Source organism: Ranitomeya imitator, chromosome 6, assembly GCF_032444005.1.
Source record: "Ranitomeya imitator isolate aRanImi1 chromosome 6, aRanImi1.pri, whole genome shotgun sequence".
NCBI classification, from domain to species: Eukaryota; Metazoa; Chordata; class Amphibia; order Anura; family Dendrobatidae; genus Ranitomeya; species Ranitomeya imitator.
This window is the reverse complement of record NC_091287.1, coordinates 357,810,311-357,832,489: the sequence shown is the minus strand read 5'-3', so window position 1 is coordinate 357,832,489 and position 22,179 is coordinate 357,810,311. Positions and strand designations below refer to the sequence as shown.

The 22,179-nt window shown below is 41.7% G+C and overlaps 1 protein-coding gene across 1 annotated transcript in view; it reads left to right on the top strand.

The window, feature by feature from the left end:
* ZNF407 (zinc finger protein 407) overlaps positions 1–22,179 on the top strand; it is a 711,460-nt gene that overhangs the window by 84,562 nt on the left and 604,719 nt on the right. The window contains exon 3 of the mRNA XM_069730962.1: positions 7,213–7,327. Coding sequence (XP_069587063.1) covers positions 7,213–7,327 — 115 coding nt within the window. The remainder of the gene's footprint in view (positions 1–7,212; positions 7,328–22,179) is intronic.

Here is a 22,179-nt window from a genome sequence, read left to right as displayed (position 1 = left end):
CCACACCTTTGTGCATCATTGAGAGCCTTTACTTGGTTTGAACAGTCATTTTGTGCTGACATAGGCCTTTTTAAAGCTTTGGGGTGATTTTATAAGGTAGTACTAATACATTATTTGTTTTGCTGATTTCCCCTGTAACTGAGGCTGATATATTCGCCCCAGTTAAAGGGAAAGTGAATTCTCCTACCTGCAGAGGTGACTGGACCCAGCAGCCACTGCTCCCTCCCTTCATCCAGTGATCACATGATCTTTGAGACTGAATCTGTATACAGAAGCACTGGTTCAGCTTGTGTATGCAACTGTAAGGGTAAACATGTGAATAAATATGGCTGTGTCTGACATTCTCTCCCCTGCCCCCACAGCTGCACAATCCTGTACATGCTGCTTACTCTACGTTTATGTTTTAGAACATCAGGGCAAAGAAAAGGGTGGACTATGAGTAGAAGTAGTTAAAAAAAAAAAAAAAAGTTGTCCACTACTTGGACAACTTTTTGTCATGCCCCTCGCTTAGCCCCGATAGAATACAACACCTTAGACTCGCCTCCCGTGCTGGCGCCGTTCCCATGGTGTCTGCATTCTCTCTCTCCAGGGCTCTCGTGCTGTTGTGAGATGTGACCATGGTGTCGATCAGCGCTGGCGTCACTTTTCCTGCCTCCTGTCGAATTGAACAGGAAGAGGGAGTGAGAGAGCAGCTTCAGCTCGGGCTTTGTCTTCATGTTCGATTTGTTTGTTTTTTTATCAGATAAATTTTTATTAGACAATCAGAATAATACAGAAAGTATTCATTACATTTTGTATACAACTCCAGTAACATTTTGTATATAACAGCCCAACCCCAGCCTTGGCAAGTCAACCCCATTCAAATAACTAATCATTTCCTCTTTTCCCTTTTCCACCCTAGAGGAATACAGCTCACTATAGAATTTTCAAAAACTTCCAATATTTTCCCTCCCTGGGTAACCACTTTCCCTTCCTCTGACTTTATGGAGTAAACATGAGAAGAATCTTGCTGCGCAGACGCCACCACTGAGAGTAAATGACCCGCCTTTTCCAGTTCCAAATAAAATGTTTCTTTTTGAAAAACTCTCATCCTATCTGCCTTACGCAAATGCAGCTGGTTAACCTCTGTCTGAGCCACCCTCATACATTTTTGCGTGTGCCTTGTACACTGAATACTTAGTGCTTCCCTCCGCTGCCTTCAATTTCTCCAACACCGCCACATCCTGAATTTTAGACCTAGTCTTATGCCTAGAGATGTCTCGAAATAAGATACCTCTCAGGTACGCCGTCATAGTGTCCCATATTACATGACTCTCAGCACTTCCCTCGTTGATCCTCAAAAACTCCACTAATTCTACCCCCACCTTCTCCATATCCAAAATCTTTAGCCATGAAGGGTGTATTTTCCATCCCAACCCCTTTGATCTATCCTGTTCTACTAACTTTAGGGAAACCAAAACCGGGCTATGTTCCGATAATGCTCTTGTTCTGTATTCCACCTCGTATAATAAGTTATTCATTCCTTCATTACCTAATGCAACGTCAATGCGAGACATAGAGCCATATGTCATCGAATAACATGAATAAGTATATTTATCAATATTACGTACCCGCCATAGGTCTATCCATCCTATCTCCCTTAGGTAATTACCAAAGGAAGTAGAATTACCATCCCCTCTCTGCAATGCATGTTTACTCTTATCCCAGTGATCATTAATTATATTATTTACATCTCCCACAACTAGGAGAGGGACCCCTTCCCAATTACCCATGAGCTCCAGAATCTCCCGAATCTTTTTCCCAGAATAAGGTGGTGGAATATATAATGAGACAATACAAAGTAATCCATTACAAATCTTACATACTAAAAACACAAATTGACCTTCCCCGTCAATTTTATCCTCAATCTCTTCGAACGGGGTACTGGTATGAATCAATACTGACACTCTAGCATAAGTTGAGAACGTCGAATGATACGCCTTTCTCACCCATCTCTTTTGTAACAAAGCAACTTTGTCCTCCACTAGGTGAGTCTCCTGTAGGCATATCACTGAGGGCCTCTGTTTAAGAACATATTGAAATACCGCTGCACGCTTGGTTGCATTTGCGAAACCCCTGACATTCCAACATAAAATTTTAACATTATCACCCATCATAACTTAGATACATGTGAATAGCATCAGGCTCCCCCAGGTCTCTAACATTACCCTCCTCCCCACCCACCCCCCTCGTATCAACCTAACTCTACCCATCTCACTAATCCCAACAAAATTATCCCGCTGGTAACTCGCCCGTACTCCAATAGGAACTGTAGAAATCTCTGTAGAAATAAGTCAGACTTTCTCTATACGAGATCAGAGAGCACTCTTTTACTGCCTAGAACTATAAACTGTAACCAGTTTCCTCCTACCTCTCTCCCTCCCACCTGAGTCAAAATGAACTGAACATTGCACCGCCGAACATAAGAAAATTTAAACACATCAAATCAGAATTGACCACCCTAGAAAAATTTGAAAACTCTTCAGGAACACTCAACGATCCTCCAAACCCTCTTCACCGGGTCCGCTCTGCTCGAATATGCTTAGCATTGAGATCTAACCACTTCATGGCCTCCTCCGGATTTTGGAAGACGTGCACCCGATCCAATGCCACCACCCTAAGTTTAGCTGGGTAGATCATGGAGTATTTCAGGTCCAGTTCTCTCAATCGCCTCTTGACCTCCCCAAACTGCGTCCTAAGTTTTTGGACCACAGCACAGTAGTCTGGATAGATGGAGACCCGATTTCTGTCAATGCTAAGGCCATCACTACCCCTGGCCTTTTTCAGCAAAGTTTCTTGGTCCGGTAATTCAAGATTTTGGCCAGGATAGCTCTCGGGGCAGATCCCAGCGGCAAAGGTCTGGTGGGAATTCTATGCGCCCTTTCTACCGCAAATTGTCCAGATAGGCTGTCACCACCCACTGAATTTTTCAGCCATGACTCAATATAATCAGTGGGATTACTCCCTTCCACTTTTTCTGGCACACCAATTATTCTCAAATTATTCCTGCGGGAACGGTTTTCCAAATCATCCGCCTTAAATTCCAGTTCTTCAATACGTTGCATTTACTTTTTCCCTTTTTAGCATTTCGTTTGTTTGATCCTCCACACTGCCCACACGTTCTTCCACCGCCTCCACTCTTTTCTTCACTTTGTGCATGGCAGAATTAAGGGACATCATCTCCACCTTCAAATCATCTACACGCAGGTTCAATGCTGCTAAAGCGGCATTACAGTAGATCACTACCGCAAAAATGTCTTTCAGAGTCGGTTCCTCCATATGTCAGCTCCGGAGTTGTTGCAACAGGGCCAGGCTGAACAGTCATTTCTGCAGACCTCAAGGCGCCACTCATGTGTGCAGCCTCCTGCCTCTCCAGGGATCCCCGCTCCACCAAATCACTCAGCGCCACACCACCACCTCTCAATTGCTCTTCTGGGTCTCCCGACTCTCCAGGCCCGTCATCCACAGCCTCCTGTTGTAATTTACCAGCCTTCTTGGTTCTTGCAAACCGCTCCAGTTTGGCTATGACCTCCAGTTTCCTGCGGTAAGCAGCGCTTGCTTTCACCGCCTCCTCTGCCATGCTCTGCATCTTGGATCCTCGCGCCCTCCACAGGCGCTGGCTGTTTACGGCAAGGCATTACCGGGCACAGCACTTCACTACCCAGCTCCAGTGATGCCTCTCTGCTCACCGGGTCTTCAGGCACACACTTGGCCGGTTTAAGCGTTCGGCGGCACCACCAGGGTATATAATTATTAGTGGTGCAGGGAGAGAGCTCCGGCGCACGTCTTCTCACATTGCCCGCTAGGCCACGCCCCCATGTTCGATTTATTTGAAGGTGAGAACAGTGATGCAGAGTTGATTGGGCGCCAGGGTCACATGTCACAACAGCTGTATGAGAGCCCCGGGACCGCGAGTGCTGACACCACTGAAATGGCGCCGGCGTGGGAGGTGATTATAGTTTATTTTTTTAATCTGGGCCAAACATTTAGATCAAGAAGGGGTTTTCCTACTAGTGGAAAACCCCTTTAAATTCCCAATCCACTAGCTAAGAATTACAGGTCCACAGGTAAAGTTACCCCTTGTACATTAAAAAAAAACGTATTCCAAACTCCCTTGATGGTGCGCATTTGATGCCAGTAGATACAGGCACTCAACAGTTTAATATCTGTTAGTGTAAAATCTGTGAAAGTACTGAAGTCACACTGCGTTTTTGTCAGCCTCCTTGTCCAGGAAGATATTCCTTTTCTATTTTCATACAATTTGCATTAGCCCTTTTTGCACTGCACAATGACAATTTAGAATGTCACCAAATTAATGGTTAATTTAGTTTTATCTGCATCATTTAAATAAACTGGAGTTTCTGTGTGTGATTGATGAGATGTGATTGCTGTTAGCTGCAGTCCCAACCTGCTTTTGACATTTAAACATATAAAGCTGACTAGATATAGCCATTCAGGTGCTAAATATATTTTACATCTACTTCTGCTCGCTAGAAATGGAAGTATTAAGAGATCTAGCCTCATTGTCATTGAACTGTGAAATATTCAACCTTGTCTGCCCGTGCTTAGTACTGTTGACTTTTTTATTTCTTTTCAAAGATTGAAATTAAATGCTTCATTTTTCGTCAGCTTTTGGGAATTACATAAAATTTTAAGACTCTCAAATTTTACGTTAGACTTCTTTTCAACGAGCCGTTTTTGGAGGCTAGTCTTCTTTCCAAAGGTGCCGCACAGTGTACTACTGATCATCTTTCATATAGGGTAGATGGGTCTTAGCATGTCCTCCATGTATACTTATTACAGACCCTACATGAAGCCATCGGAGCACATCACAAAGCATAAGCTAATCTTACAGTTGAGATATGTAACAGTGTGATATATTGCACCATGGCGACTCACTATACGAAATATGTAGGATTTCTGTATTTGCTAGGTAACAATAAGCTAATCTAATCCCATTTTTTGCATCGCATGAACCTTGACCTTACAAACTTATACAGGGTGTTGATCCATTGCCCTTTTTACCTCCAGTCTGCTGTAAAATAACTAGTTAATCACACCAGTTCTATCTTGTTTCATATATCTGCCCAATGCACGGCATCCAATAATAAAGTTTGTGCTCGAAATAAATAATGGCCAAAATGTCAATACTTCTAGTTTCCAGAATAATCATAAATTCTGGGCTATAAAACAGTCGTAAAGGCATAATATTTTATCCACAGTATATTCACACATTGCATGTCATTACAATAGCAGAGTGATGAATCACCCTCGCTGTGTGACAGGAAAAATCTGAAATAACCGTGCCAATATGAAATGTTGGAAAGTTAGGACACCGCTTCAGAACTGCACACTTAGCCAGGAGAGATTAGTACAGTGTTTCTTATTTCTAGGTCATTTCTTTATCAGTGGTTAAAATATATCTGACTGTTAAGTGTCATTTCATGGAATGAAGCTATTCATATATTCATACCTCTGTTCTAAAATCTAAAGAGCCCTTTTAATGGGGTTGACTCGTGATGACTCTTCGGAAGCGCACCTCACCCGGCTCTCTACTTCCTGCCGGTGCGTGGATCCAGACAGTTCTCTTTGGTCCAAATTTTTTCCAGGCTGCTAGTCGAAGGCTAAGGAGAAGCATGGGAGAAGCGCAGTGGGATAGAGGCTGGTTGGATCCAATGATCTGGCAAGCTGTGGAGCGATGCAAGCAAGCTATAAAGCATAGGGCCGGGTCGTGCGATGTACTCCTTGCCTAGGTAATCAAAGACATGGCGTACTGGTAAACGAGGCAATGATCCGTACACTATAAAATTACAAATCTCTCCGTTTTTGAGAATAGATAGGATTTTTAATTAAGGCTAAGTTGAAAAGTTTTCTTATTTTTGCAATTTTACCCATTTTTGAACTGCAGGCAACCATTTTAAAGTCTCCTTATGAAGTCAATTTCCAGACCATTTTCTGTTAAGCTGTTGGGTGTTTCTTTCAATGTGTAAATCCACTTGGTTATGATTCCAGCTTTCAGAACTTTAGTCTACTTCAGCCAAAGCGCCGTCACAGTAGTCACTGCACTTGGTTACCAGTTTCGATAGGACCTCACTTTCCTTACATAAAGCAAAACTTATTTGGTTTTGGTAATACAGCTATAGGCCACGGTTTGGCTTACAAGTAATGATATGAAATACTGACTAGATACTGATCATGTGAATGTGGCCTTAGGCCTTCTACCCATGTTCGTATAAAACATGTATGTGAAAAGCTAGTACAGGTGTCATTAGTGGTTGTCATCCGGGTGTCTGTTTTTATCATGTGCGGACAGAAATGTTTTTCCTGCATGGATAAAGAAAGAATTACATTTCAAAGCTTCTCCTATACTTTGCAGTGTTAAACACATATGGCACACGGATAGACTTATATTGGCCCTTGTCATCCATGTTGTTGGATGAAGATGGACATGTCTCCATGTGGTTTGCATGGACACACGGTTGTGTAAAAATATGGTCATGTGCGCAGCCCAATAGATTCTTTTGGGTGCTTTTGGTATCCTTGAAAACCACAGATATCACACGTACTGGAAACACGGATATGTGGATATGTGAAGTAGGCCTTAGTCTGTCTGGTTATCGGCCATGTATGCACGTTGTGATATACAGATCACTGTGAACGACGCTCAACATTTGTCTTCTAGCCCCTTTGTTCCCTGAGTCTTCACTCTGTGAGTATAATGTAGATGTACACTGCACACATTTTGGAGATCAGACAGGTATGACCATGACCCCACAACAGAAAGACCGATGTTCTTTATGGCTGGGCAGGACACTTCATCTGTAGATTTCCCACCCAATCATCATCCAGTCTTGTCCTGAAGTCAATGACTTGGGCTTCAGTTATTAAATAGAATTGCTACTCAAAACCATCTATTTAAATATTTATGTAAAAAAAGGCTAAAATCTTTTTATGATGATTGAATTGGTTTTACTCTGTTACTTGTTGTCATCTCTTATCTGTGAACAAAAACATTCTGCGCCAAGTAAACCCAGCAAACATCATCTCGTCTTTTGGTTATCAACTTTTTTTTTTAATGATCTGATGCAATTCTTAATGCAATTCAAAACAGATTACAGGATCACTCTACTATCTGATATGTTCATTCATTGCTGCTTTTGTTTTGTTTTTTAGGCTCAAAGCCATTTAAATGCAAAATATGCAAGTTTGCAGCAGCTCAGCTTGGAGATGCCAGAAACCATGTGAAGAGGCACCTTGGAATGAGAGAGTACAAGTGTCATGTATGTGGGTGAGTAAACCGCATGGACGGCTCCTGTAGATCTCTCACCCTGGAATAGAAAAGCCTACAAAATGTACATTCCTGTAGAAGTGCTCCTGATGGCTAGCATTATGCATGCATACCCTGCTTTTCATTGTTATGGTAAATTCCTTAAATACAGTTATGACATTTCTCTCCCACTCCTAATCCTGCTCTGTGGATGAGCAATTGTATGGGGCTACAAGGTCAATCTGAACCTGTAATCTGTAAATTGCCTAAATTATAGGATGTTCATTCATATTGCCAGAGAGAACTATAAATTATACTTAAAGACATCAAAAATATAGAACTTGGAAAGCTGATTTTTTTTTGTGAGCCTGTTTCTTTTACATTAATTTAAGAAACACATTCCTCATGTAGTTTCGGGTTTTTGAATGTTTGAACTTTTTGTATTTATTTTGCTTTCTTTTGTATGTAAGAATATAAAATTGTGCCTAATGTAATTTTTAATGAGTTTTCTCCACTTTCAAAATCACTTTTCTCTTCAAAGAATTCTCATTTTCAGTGTTTAATTGTCCTTCTAAAATGTTACATTTTATTCAAGGCAATGAAAATGTGAATTGTACAACTGATTCATTTCAAGGAAATATTTTAAAGGTTTTAACAGTATGGCATTACAATGTACAAAACGTAGAGTTTAATATTCTAGATGCTGGTGAGGATTTTTTTTATTAATGTTATTATGCCAATAAAATTAACCTTCTGAATATGTGCATCATATAAAACCAATTTACGGGAGTCAGTGTAACCAACGTGAAGAGGTCTTCTAGCTGATCCAAAGAGCACTGCCATTCAGTTACAGTTAGTACAATGCACAAATGACCGGATTATATTGTATTTTAACTTACATCTTTACCTGCATTACAAATCTACTTGACTTTATGACTAAATGGCTATTTCAGTCTAACTGCTGTATGGCAACAATGATGTTCATGCCTTTACTTTATTATCAAGAAAACATCTTCGAGATTTAAAGCGCATGTTCTCTATTTTTATATAGGCCTTGTAGTTCTAGTAAGGCAGGCTTACTGAGCAGTGTGTGTTCTGAAGAGGTTGATGAGGGAAGATCTCAGGGGTCTTTCCAGATTGATAGAACTGTGTTAACTGTTAATACTCATGCATTATATGGAAAACAGCCAGGTTGCTACTGTAAAGATGACCTTTGACCAGTTTTCCCATGGTAAACTGGCCACATCAAGTGGCTGCAGAGATGAATATACACTCCCTGACAGAAGTTATGTTGCTCATCCATGTTATGTACATAAAAGCTTATAACCTGACATTAAATTCATCCATTAGTTGTATAAATTATTCTTTTGAAAGCTGAAACCCTCCGAAATGTGGTTTAGGTTAAGAAAATAAGTTGGCATAAAAAAAGAAATATTGATCAGTTAATGGACACAGAATGGTTAGATTTCGGCAAGACAAAAGTTTTTGTCGCCTGGTCATATAATGCACCCAATCATAGTTTACATCCTCACCTGTGCTCAGGAAATGATCGGTTAATTAGTGTGTGTATAAAAAGAAACCCAGCACCCCAGACCTGTTATGATTTGGTAATTCAGTACCACAGTGGACATAGAAGTCAGAGCACATACAGTGACCTGACTATAACCCAAAAAACATAGAATGAGCTCTGAGACGTGGGAACTCTGCTGACCGCAATCCCTAATCCTCTCCAACCACACTAGAGGCAGCCGTGGATTGCGCCTAACGCTCCCTATGCAACTCGGCACAGCCTGAGAAACTAGCTAGCCTGAAGATAGAAAATAAGCCTACCTTGCCTCAGAGAAATACCCCAAAGGAAAAGGCAGCCCCCACATATAATGACTGTGAGTTAAGATGAAAAGACAAACGTAGAGATGAAATAGATTTAGCAAAGTGAGGCCCGACTTTCTGAACAGAGCGAGGATAGGAAAGGTAACTTTGCGGTCAACACAAAACCCTACAAACAACCACGCAAAGGGGGGAAAAAGACCCTCCGTACCGAACTAACGGCACGGAGGTACACCCTCTGCGTCCCAGAGCTTCCAGCAAGCAAGAAAAAACAAACAAGCAAGCTGGACAGAAAAAAACAGCAAACAAAATAACAAAAGCGGAACTTAGCTATGCAGAGCAGCAGGCCACAGGAACGATCCAGGAGGAAACAGGTCCAATACTAGAACATTGACTGGAGGCCAGGATCAAAGCACTAGGTGGAGTTAAATAGAGCAGCACCTAACGACTTCACCACATCACCTGAGGAAGGAAACTCAGAAGCCGCAGTACCACTCTCCTCCACCAACGGAAGCTCATAGAGAGAATCAGCCGAAGTACCACTTGTGACCACAGGAGGGAGCTCTGCCACAGAATTCACAACACAGACCTTCACTTGAACTGCAACTTGAGCTCTGACAACATGCCAAAAATCCACCCTGCGACCAAATCCTGGATTATCAAGAGGCTGAAGACCAGATCCACTGCAGAGGTGGCTGGCACCTTTAATGTGTCTCGGCGTCAAGTACAAAGAATGAAAAAAAAAATTAAAGAGACTGGAGATGTTTGACAAGCCCAGGTCTGGCAGATCCCACAAGACAACTGCTCAGGAGAAACGTTTGTTGGTTAGAAAATCCAAAGCAAGCCCCTCTTCCAGTGCAGCAGAGCTCCAATAGGCCTGGTCACCTCAAGTCTCTGTGTCAACTAGAACAGTTTGTAGGATTATGTCTCGAAATGGCCTCCATGGTCGAATCAGTGCCCAGAAGCCAGCACTAAACAAAAGGCAAATAAAAAACCGTGTGGCATTTGCAAAAGTCCCACAGCCTGCTAAACAGATGGACGCTGGAAAAGTGGCAGAAGGTGGATTTCTCTGAAGAATCTTCAGTAGAATTACACCATAGCTGCCGCTACTACTGCAGGAGACCTACTGGAGCCTGTATGGATCCAAAATACACCCAGAAAACAGTTAAATTTGGTGGTGGAAAGATCATGGTCTGGGGTTACATTCAGTGTGGGGGTGTGCGAAACATTTACAAGTTGGAAGGCAATATCAATAGCCCAAAATATCAAGAAGTATTAGCTACCTCTTATATTCCAAATCATAAAAGGGGTCAAATTCTGCAGCAGGATGGTGCTTTATCTCATACATCCATCTCTACAACAAAGTTCCTTCAGGCAAAAAAGGGCTCAAGGACTGGCCAGCCCAGTCACCAGACAAGAACATCATTGAGCATGTTTGGGGTAGGATGGAAGAGGAAGCTTGGAAGACAAAACCAAAGAATCTAGATGAACTCTGGGGGGCATGTAAGACTGTATTCTTTGCTATTCCTGATGACTTCATTAATAAATTGTATGAATCATTGTTGAACCGCATGGATGCAGTTCTTCATGCTCATGGAAGTCACACTAAATATTAAATATGACTCTAATAGCACCACAACTTCATTCACCAATGTTAGGCAACAATGTTTGTATTTTAAGTTAATTATTTGTTGGAATATCACTTTACTTTCTGTGGGCGACAAAACTTTTGTCTTGCCAAAATCTGACCTTTCTGTGTCCATTAACTGATCAATATTTCTGCATTGATGACAATTTATTTTCTTAACCTAAACCACATTTCGGAGGGTTTCAGCTTTCAAAAGAATAATTTATACAACCAATGGATGAATTTAACGTCAGGTTATAAGCTTTCATTTACATAACATGGATAAGCGACATAACTTCTGTCAGGGAGTGTAATGTAGTTTTTATTTTAAAAGTTTTCCCCTCTGTTAGAGATACTAGCTTTCAAAATTTAGGTTATAATTCATGAGGAGTCCACCGAATCATTACTTTAGATTCATCTCCTGAGTGCATGTACTATTTTCTCTGTATGACACTGACCAGTCATAAGCAGGAGACATCATGCAGGGGAAAGAAGTACATGCTTTCTCCCATGAGATGCAATGAAATGCAGCCCTTCTCCCAGCCCTGATCTGCATCTACTATGTGTTGTAGTGCAGAGCTCAATGTGTTTACAAACGCTTTTTAATCTTTCATCTCAGAGATGACAATGCTATGAAAGGAGAGCTGCAAAGGTGTTTGTAATCCTGCTCAGCTCTGCTGTCTCCCCCTGCTGTGCGATGAAAGCTGGAAGTGTTTGTGATCACACTCGGCTCAGCTGTATCCACTTCCCTCAACTGACTACCTTGTAAGGAAAGGTGTTTGTCACTCTCAGCTCTGCATTACTCTACACAATAGCTGCAGAAATAAGAGCTGAGAGCAGAACTGTCTATAATTCCATATCTTAGGAGAAGGAATGTTCTTATGACCTTCTCAGGTGTGCCCTTTTTTTTCCTCTACATGTCCTCTCCTGCTTATAATTGGTCAATGTCATGCAGGTGACAAAGTGCACGCCCCCAAAATTAAATCTCTGGTAATGCCCCTCTTGGATTTAGCATAAATTATTATATAAACTTTACAAGGTAATATCTCTGCCACGATGAAGAGAAATCTAAAAAATAAAAACTATTCAGCTCCCATTCAGATTATTTCAGATCAGCACTCCCTAGTTATTGTGTTCGCTCTTAAATGCAGTTGTTTCCTTTTTGTGCTTAAAAAATCCCAGTATACAAATGTAAAAATTCCATTTTGAAAAATCAAAATGTATGCTAGGAAATCATTATGCAGAACATTTCTGAACGCCAGTCCACTCAGGATTTTAAGAAGTTAAGTACTTAAACTTTTTCTTAACTTATGAGTGTTGTTGCTGTACAATTTAGGGATTGCTTATTTAAAATAATTTGTATACATTTAGATCTATCTGCTGGGGCTCTTTTCTTTACATAAACCATGTGTAAAATAGACTAAATAGGAAATTACTGGATAAAATAAAGATGGGAATGTTTTGTTGGTGTGTAATATCTTTACATTCATCACTCAGTGCAGGATTTGGCCACTTATAAGCAATCTTTCCCGTGGGTCAGCCATCTCCTGCTATGTTAGAACTTGTATCAGCCTTTAGGCAAGTATATGCCTAGTTCTGTGGGTTAACTAGTGAGCCGTAAGTGTGAAATATTGTATTATAGTTCCAGGTAAAGAATTTGTGTTCTGGTCCCTGGCGAGAGATATAGCAGCTAGCCAAGAGCCCTTTACTAATTCCATGCACTGGTCACCCCAAATATCAATGGAATTTTTCATAAAGGAAAGGGCACCTTGGCGCTGAAACAAATAGCATGATGCTTTTGGGGAGATCCTGTTGAAAATAATTTGATCTTCTGACAAAATAAAAAACTATTATATATTGCCGGCTGTACCCTCTACTAACGCCTTCAAAAAGTAGTGCATCAGCGTGCTGAGATAGCTGGTGCTTCTTGACCCACGCTTACATCACAGCCATTGCTCAGGATCTCAGTTTGTGTGATCATCGTGGGAGCCTAAGAGAAATGTCTGATTTCATTTAGACTCGTAGATGCTGCAGTCCGTACAGACTGCTGTCTATAGCTGGTTAGACAGAGGTAAGGCAGTTCCTCTGTCACCCTGTTGGTAATTCTCTATGTGACCCTGCAGCACCAATGATTTATATATTTCTGTGTACACTGCATAGGCGGAAAGCAGTCAGTGGTGGGGGTTCGGCTATACAGAGCTCTGGAATATGGAGGACTATATGGCAGCAGGTTTACTAGTTTAGTTCTGATAATTTCCTGCTGATAAAACAATGATTTTCGCAAAACTACTGCAAGCAGCCCAGTATGTGACACACATCTGAAATCAGTGTCTCTAAAGGTACCGTCACACATAGCGACGCTGCAGCGATACCGACAACGATCCGGATCGCTGCAGCGTCGCTGTTTGGTCGCTGGAGAGCTGTCACACAGACAGCTCTCCAGTGACCAACGATCCCGAGGTCCCCGGTAACCAGGGTAAACATCGGGTAACTAAGCGCAGGGCCGCGCTTAGTAACCCGATGTTTACCCTGGTTACCATCCTAAAAAGTAAAAAAACAAACGCTACATACTTACCTTCCGCTGTCTGTCCTCGGCGCTCTGCTTCTCTGGTCTGGCTGTGAGCGCCGGGCAGCCAGAAAGCAGAGCGGTGACGTCACCGCTCTGCTTTCCGGCTGACCGACGCTCACAGCCAGAGCATGAGGAGAGCAGAGCACAGCGCTGGAGGACAGACGGCTGTAGGTAAGTATGTAGTGTTTGTTTTTTTACTTTTAGGATGGTAACCAGGGTAAACATCGGGTTACTAAGCGCGGCCCTGCGCTTAGTTACCCGATGTTTACCCTGGTTACCAGCGAAGACATCGCTGAATCGGTGTCACACACGCCGATTCAGCGATGTCTACGGGGAGTCCAGCGACGAAATAAAGTTCTGGACTTTCTTCCCCGACCAGCGATCTCCCAGCAGGGGCCTGATCGCTGCTGCCTGTCACACTGGACGATATCGCTAGCGAGGACGCTGCAACGTCACGGATCGCTAGCGATATCGTCTAGTGTGACAGTACCTTAACTCTACATGACAAAAACCTGATAACAGATTTCATTTCAGGCTGGGATTGCTTTACTGTAAGGAATTGAAGGGGTTGCATAGTTCGAAAAACATATTTTTAAATCCTAGTTTGCATCTAATAGTACATCTAATATTGGATTCCTGTATATGATGCAGGTTCAGCAGTTGAACCTGCATCGTTGAGGCAGATGCTGGCTGTTTAACACAGCCAGTGTTTTCCTCTAACAGCAGCAAGTGAAGGTCGCTGCTTCTAACCCTTTAAATGCTGTCGTGTATCTCTGAGAGGGGCATTTAGATATGCTATTTGGACTGCTCACTGTTCCATGTGTCCATTGGCCACTTTGTTGGCAGCACATCGTCCTGTGTAAACATGATAGAACTAAAGCCTCTGTCACTCCAGTTCTGTTCCCTGCCCAGCGCCTCTGGTGGAGGAGGGGAGCAGATAATAGATCTGGAGTGACCGAATCTTCACATCTACAGTAGCTTTTCAGCTTAATTTCTATATAATTTCAAATGCTGATTTCCCCGTAATGGGGGAATGGACTGGCCATTTAAAGGTATTTCTGGACTTGTCTGAAATGGGGAGCAAATCCTGTTGACAGGGTCCCTTTAAGTGGATCGCCAACTGATTTCTATGTGAACTGCATAGTTTTCACCTATGGTGGTGCTTGCATGGACATTGAATACTTGCAGTCCCAGCAGCAGGACACCCTTGTAATTGGCTAATGACACAATAATAAAGCTTGTCATGATAATTATATGAGCCAGTCGTTCATGTTCGAAACTACTTTTTTCCAGTAAAGTTCACATCAGATTCATTTTGGCAATTCTGTAAAAATATTTTGATGAGTGCAGACTTCTGACTTACTAGTAAAAATAAAGGCGCATTGAAAGAGCATAATGTGTGCAAACTGTAAAGCGCTGCGGAATATGTTAGCGCTATATAAAAATAAAGATTATTATTAAGAGCACATCTGAGAAGTCACACCTTAAGGGTTGGATTGATTGTAAAATGGAAAGCTAGGGCAGGTTCTGACTAAGTGCAGACAATAGAAGAACGAGATATTGGATTAGAGGCGGCATGGAGTGTCGGAACATTAACACTACTGACAATGTCAATTCATTAACATTGATGGCTAAATAATCTTGAAAATGCTCAGTGGACCTATTAGTTCCTGAGCATGAGCAGCTCATGTGGCATTTCTTCATTAGTTTTAATTGCTATAAATTTTAAATTTTTAAAAATGTCATTTTATAAGGTGAAGCGATCTTTCGGCAACATTAATTCTTTAATTTTGTCACAAACAGAAGGTCTCACTAGGTCGTTTTTTTATTAGTAACATCTGAGATTTTTGTGATAGTATTATATTCTTGCTATGATAAAATGCTATTTTAATAACTGACTTCAGCCTTGTCTAATATTATTGGCATTTTTGAAATATGAGAAAACATTGTTACTACATTTTATTAAAGCACCACTCTGGTTTTTTTTTTAATTGCACTGCTGGGGTGAGGCTTTAAATGTAGGTCCCCTGTCTCATTCTCACTTTTTGGCAATTACACTGCTGCTCCTGAGATTCCTGAGTGTGCCAAGTTCTCACTTATCTTTTGCCTTTCTGTTGGGTGCACCAATGCCCAGGGTCCATGTGCCCACCTGGACATGATGCTTAGAGAATACACCTTGCCATGTGAGCCTAATATGATCACTCAAAAGAGCTGTTCCACGAATGAGAAATCACAATTGAAATTCGGTATTGTGGAAGAGCATTTTCACTTCCAGACTCATAGACAGAACTTCAAAACACAATTTCTCACTGCTGCAATTTCACTTTGGGGTCATAAATAGGTTTATTGGCCTTTTATTTAAAGGGCTACACACCTATATAAATGGTGCTTTGTGCTTTGGTAGAAATTTCTGACCTGTTTCCTTTAAGTATATGCTTTTGCAGCCGGCAGGTAAATTGTTGTATGGTAGGTATGTGCTCTTGAGGCTGCTGCTCTCAGTATGAATCTCGGAAGGATATGGGCACTAAGGAAAGGTTAGTTATCAAATACAGGTGCTTCTAACAAAATTAGAATATCATCAAAAAGTTAATTTATTTCAATTCTTCAATACAAAAAGTGAAACTCGTATATTATATATAGTCATTACAAACAGAGTGATCAATTTCAAGTGTTTATTTCTGTTAATGTTGATGATTATGGCTTACAGACAATGAAAACCCAAAAGTCAGTATCTCAGTAAATTAGAATAATTAACAAAACACCTGCAAAGGCTTCCTAAGCATTTAAAAAGGTCCCTTATTCTGCTTCAGTAGGCTCCACAATATAGTAACATAGTTAGCAAGGCCAAGAAAAGACATTTGTGCTTCCAGTTCAGCCTATATTCCGTCATTATAAATCCCCAGATCTATGTCCTTCTAAAGAACCTAGACTGATGACTTGACAGATGTCCAAAAGGCAGTCATTGACACACTCCACAAGGAGAGTTAGGCAAAAAATGTTATTGCTAATGAAGCTGGCTGTTCAGAGTGCTGTATCCAAGCATATTAATGGAAAGTTGAGTGGAAGGAAAAAGTGTGGTAGAAAAACGTGCACAAGCAACCGGGATAACCGTAGCATTGAAAGGATTGTTAAGAAAAGGCCAGTCAAAAATTTGGGGGGATTCACAAGGAGTGGACTGCTGCTGGAGTCATTGGGCTGCAAGTGTCACATTCCTTGTGTCAAGCGACTCATGACCAATAGATAATGCCAGAAGTTTCTTATCTGGGCCATGGAGAGAAAGAACTGGACTTTTGCTCAGTGGTCCAAGGTGTTTTCAGCTGAAAGTAAATTTTGCAATTCATTTGGTAATCAAGGTCCAAGAGCCAGGAGGAAGAGAGAGGCCACAATCCAAGCTGCTTGAGGTCTAGTGTGAAGTTTCCACAATCAGTGATGGTTTGGGGAGCCATGTCATCTGCTGGTGTAGGTCCACTGTGTTTTATCAAGACCAAATTTCGTGCAGCCATCTACCAGGAAATTGTAGAGCACTTCATGCTTCCTTCTGCCGACAAGATCTTTGGAGATGGAAATTTAATTTTCCAGCAGGACTTTGCACCTGCCAACACTGCCAAAAGTACCAATACCTGGTTTACAAACAACAGTATCACTGTGCATGATTGGCCAACAAACTCACCTGACCTTAACCCCATAGAGAATCTATGGGGTATTGTCGAGGAAGATGAGAAACACCAGAACTAACAATGCAGATGAACTGAAGGCTGCTATCAAAGCAAACTGGGCTTCCATAACACCTCAGCAGTGCCACAGGCTGATCGCCTCCATGCCTCGCTGCACTGATGCAGTAATTGATGCATAAGGAGCCGCGACCAAGTATTGAGTGCAATTACTGAACATACATTTCAGTAGGCCAATATTTCAGATTTTGAAATCATTTTTCAAGCTGGCGTTATAAAGTATTCTAATTTACTGAGATAACGACTTTTGGGTTTTCATTGGCTGTAAGCCATAATCATCAACATTATCAGAAATAAACACTTGAAATAGATCACTCTGTAATGACTCTATATAATATATGAGCTTCACTTTTTGTATTGAAGAACTGAAATAAATTAACTTTTTGATGATATTCTAATTTTGTGAGAAGCACCTGTATGTTTAGGTCTGGGATTTAGGAGTGACTGTAGAGACTATGTGTGATAGTAACTCCCATACTACACCCTAGATCTTTAATCTGCTGAGCTAAAGCTCCACGTGGGACATTTGCGAGAGAGGTAATTAAATGATGGAAGTTACTTGTGTGAGCAGAGGGGAAAACTGTGGAGCTCATATATCAAAATGTTTATGCCAGAAAATTTGTGTAAAACATTTTTAACAGTCGCAACCTTTTTGCTCAACGAGGAGCTGTACAAACATTTTGTGGTTTTTGGTGTTTTTTAGCCAGATTCAAGTAGTTACGCCAAAATTGGCAAAGCTGAGGAGGAGTTAGGGTAACCCGCCCATCAAATTCATGGAAAATTATATTGTTTCAGACACCAGAAATGTTACTCCAGTCCATCATGAGATGCACCGAATTCATTAAGCGGAATGCACCTCTTAATCATTTTGGCGCATTTTATTTCTACATGCCCCTCATTATGACTGGTGTTCAAAATGCCAGTCTTAATGAATTTGGGCCTGTGTGGTTAGAAAACCTAGAAAGCTGAATTCTGCTGAAAAGAAGAAACCATTAGATAAGGACTTTCTTATTATGACCTCTAAGAGGGGGAGCTCTGCCATGATGTCCTGCCTGTGTCTATGAAAAGTGGATTATCTGGACTGTGTCTAAAGGTACCGTCACACTAGACGATATCGCTAGCGATGCGTGACGTTGCAGCGTCCTCGCTAGCGATATCGTCCAGTGTGACAGGCAGCAGCGATCAGGCCCCTGCTGTGCTGTCGCTGGTCGGGGAAGAAAGTCCAGAACTTTATTTGGTCGCTGGACTCCCCGCAGACATCGCTGAATCGGCGTGTGTGACACCGATCCAGCGATGTCTTCACTGGTAACCAGGGTAAACATCGGGTAACTAAGCGCAGGGCCGCGCTTAGTAACCCGATGTTTACCCTGGTTACCATCCTAAAAGTAAAAAAAACAAACACTACATACTTACCTACAGCCGTCTGTCCTCCAGCGCTGTGCTCTGCTCTCCTCCTGTACTGGCTGTGAGCGTCGGTCAGCCGGAAAGCAGAGCGGTGACGTCACCGCTCTGCTTTCCGGCCGCTGTGCTCACACAGACAGTACAGGAGGAGTGCAGAGCACAGCGCTGGAGGACAGACGGCTGTAGGTAAGTATGTAGTGTTTGTTTTTTTTACTTTTAGGATGATAACCAGGGTAAACATCGGGTTACTAAGCGCGGCCCTGTCTATTTTGTTAAGTATAATCTCTGTGACTTTAAAATATAAGTTATGAGAGATAGTGTAATTAGATTCACCGCTATATTGTGCTGTTATGTGAATTGTGCATATAAAGTGAGAATATATGCCGTGCTGATGACTGATCCAGATGTCCATGCAACACTGTCTGAGCATGAACTGACCTCGGGTCTCCAGACCATGGTATGACCGTTTCATATATTTCTATAGTTAAAGGGGTTGTTAGTCTAAAATAAGTGTGCAGTCACTCTGTGTGACTGCAGACTTATGAATCCTCCCACTGTGTGCTGCAGGGATTCGCCGGGATTGGAGGGTAAGTATGCTTTCTACATACTCCTGGACAGAACCCAACTAGTGGGCACGGCATCGCTCGATACACTTATTTGGAGCACTTCTGCACCCGTCAAGTGATGCAACCGTCCAGCGGACGTGGCCGACTAGATGGCGAGGCCTTGCAGCATACAGGTTTATGGAATGAGGCCGAGCCCACTAGTCGGGTTCTCTCCAGGAGTATGTAGAATGCATACTTACCCTCCGATCCCGGCTCAGAAACCAGCAAATGCTCACAGCGCACGGTGTATGTGCTGGGGGGATTCTTAAGTCTGCAGTCAAACAGAGTAACTTAAGACTTATCATTTTAGACCAGATAATCCCTTTAAACCTTGTTTCACAAACATCTTCAGGATCCCTTACCATGATGTCATCCCCCTCCTGAAAGGAACACTAAATATTGAAAAATGCATTAAACCCGTCCTTCGCTTTTACACTGTATTTTGTACCAAATAGCTCTTAAAACTGAAAAATATAAAAATTAATTTTCGGTGTCCCAGAAGCTCAGTTAAATCCTCCTTTTCCCTCTGACTATTGTCTATAAAACAACTGGCTGAAGCAGGAGCCTCCCCCCTCTGACCTGCCAACAATAGGACTCTGATATTGTTAATCTCCATGCTGTTGGTGCAGCCTCCTCTGCATTTCCCCAGTTGAAAATAGAAAGTATCCTTTATAGAATTTTTACATTTTGTTTCCGGAACGTGGAGAAGCCCCTGTAGCCTGACAGAGTAGACAACTGTCACCTGTACTTGTATCATTCGCTCTAGGATTGGTGTCCCTTTAATCTTTTACTGTGTAAAACTACAGCACACAATTGTTCTATTGTATCTTCATCCAGTTCTTAGACTGTGTGGCTGTTTGGAGAAGGGGCATGTCTTAGAATACCTTCCCTTCTGTGACATCAGATCACACCAAGCTAAGCCACACCTCAGCTAAGACACAGAGAAAGTTAAGGTTGTGAAAGCTCCTATTTTTTGGCCTTATTTTTCCAACATGGTTTCTGGATGTTGTAGAAGTCTCTGTTGAAATGTGGATCTGTGTGTACTGCACCTACCCTCTGCTCTGGATATAGTATTAAATGGAATCTGTCAGCAGTTTGCTGTGTAGGGGATGAGGCCCTGATTAGAGCGATATATGTCACTTGCTGGGCTGTGTTTTGTGGTTTTCATACAATCAGTGTTTTATCAGCAGGAGATTATTATTACAGGACCAGCTGCCTTTTACCTCCTAGTCCAACCACACCCCCACAACTGACAGCTTTCTGTCAATGTGCAATCTATGCATTGTTGCTAGTCAGTGATGTGGGCGGAGTTATACAGGGTTCAGCATTCTGAGCTCTGCTAACTTTGCAACCGAGAAAGCTGTGATTCTATCACAACTACTGCGCTCAGTGATACATCATTTTTATCATAGTCTCTGCCCCTACCTCATGCTGCTGTCAGATTGCTTAGCAAAAACTCGCCGCAGATTCCCTTTAAGGCTTTGATCACTGTTGGAATCTGTCAAGAGTCGATGTAATATGGATTAATATGGAAAGTGAATGCAAGCAGTCAGGGGCTTAACGTAAAACTCCTATGGCTCAATCTAAAATCTATAAAAGGGTCTCAGACCTACAATGCCCCATTTCTAATACTCATGTAGCAGAACAGCCTATGGGCACAAGGGCCCTGGTACAACTGCTACCAACCAGCCCTTTTTAAGCCCGTTTTTATAATGCGTGAATGGATTGCAGAAGGTGTTATCAGCATAGTCCAAGCAATGGTGTCGTCAGCAAATGCTGGTTACACTAGATCTATAAGAAAATCCAGAGCTGTTCTGCTGCTGACGACTGTACTGGCATTATGTGCCTTTTCCGCATATAATAAAGAAAACGCAAACCTAAATGTAAAATGTAATATATATATTTTTGGGGCTCCACCTAGTTTTTGTGCAGGGATCTTTGCGTGGATGATTATAATGTCACTTTCTGACCTTTGCAGCTTGAATAATTGTAAATCATTGCTTCATAACGTGTCAGAGAATGTCTGTACCAGGCAATTAAATGGCAGAATATAATAGAGCAAATTATTGCCTGTCATGTTTTCAACAACACAGTTAGTATTTGAGTTACACTTAATCATTACGTGCATTAGCAACTTCATTGGAATCCAGCTTCAGGCTGAGCATGAAATACATTACATTATTTAAACCTCTAATGGTGGAAGTCATTTATTTGTGTTGAAGTGTACAACATGCCGAGTTTCATAAAGCAAGAAACACTTGAGAGCTTAATTTATCCAAATCAAAGTCGAAATGCAGATAAACACAAGTGGCAAAAATTAGTAATTTTTATAGGCTGGAAATATTTAAAAATACATGGTTGTGGGTAATTGTAGACAGCAGGAATAAATGAAAATGTTGGCTGGCTGGGTGGACTCAAGCTGTTGTGTGCTTAAATCATCAATGCACGGTGCTGCGTATTTACCAATTCATAACGCTCAGTCTGGCTACAAATTGGACTCGATGGCACCGCTAGTTTATTTGATGCCATTGAGCTGACTATTTTAGAAACCTATAAACTTTCATCCCCGGCTTATCTAAGGAAATGTTTTTTTTTACAGCATATTTCAGATGATTTGTAACTTATGTAAGTTTATTTTATTTAATTAATCTTGGCTTTTATATTTCCCTTTTTATTAGCTATTGCCAACAACATATGTTTTACTCCTTCTTTCTTCTAAGCTTTAGGTCTGGTGCAGGCACCATCAGTGATGGTTTGATGGACAGTAGTAAAGCGCTTCAGGCTTTTCTCAGGGTGTTGCCACACATGTTGCTTTAATTTTTATTGTGGATACTTTAAAAGGAACCTGTCTCCAGTTTTATACCTTACAAAATATGCCCATCATGTAAATGAGATTCCTACAATCCCTTTATACCATCAGAGGTGCCCCTGCATACCTCCGAAAAAGTGTTTCATTCATGCGCATGCAAATTGCACGTTCCAGATCACGCTCAGCGCTGCCCCGATGCCTTCAAACGCCGCCTCTGCTATCTTGGTGGAAGAGGATGATGTCTCCTACGTCATCCACACAATGTTCAAAGTCTCGCTCCTGCACAGTGGAATCTGAGACCTCA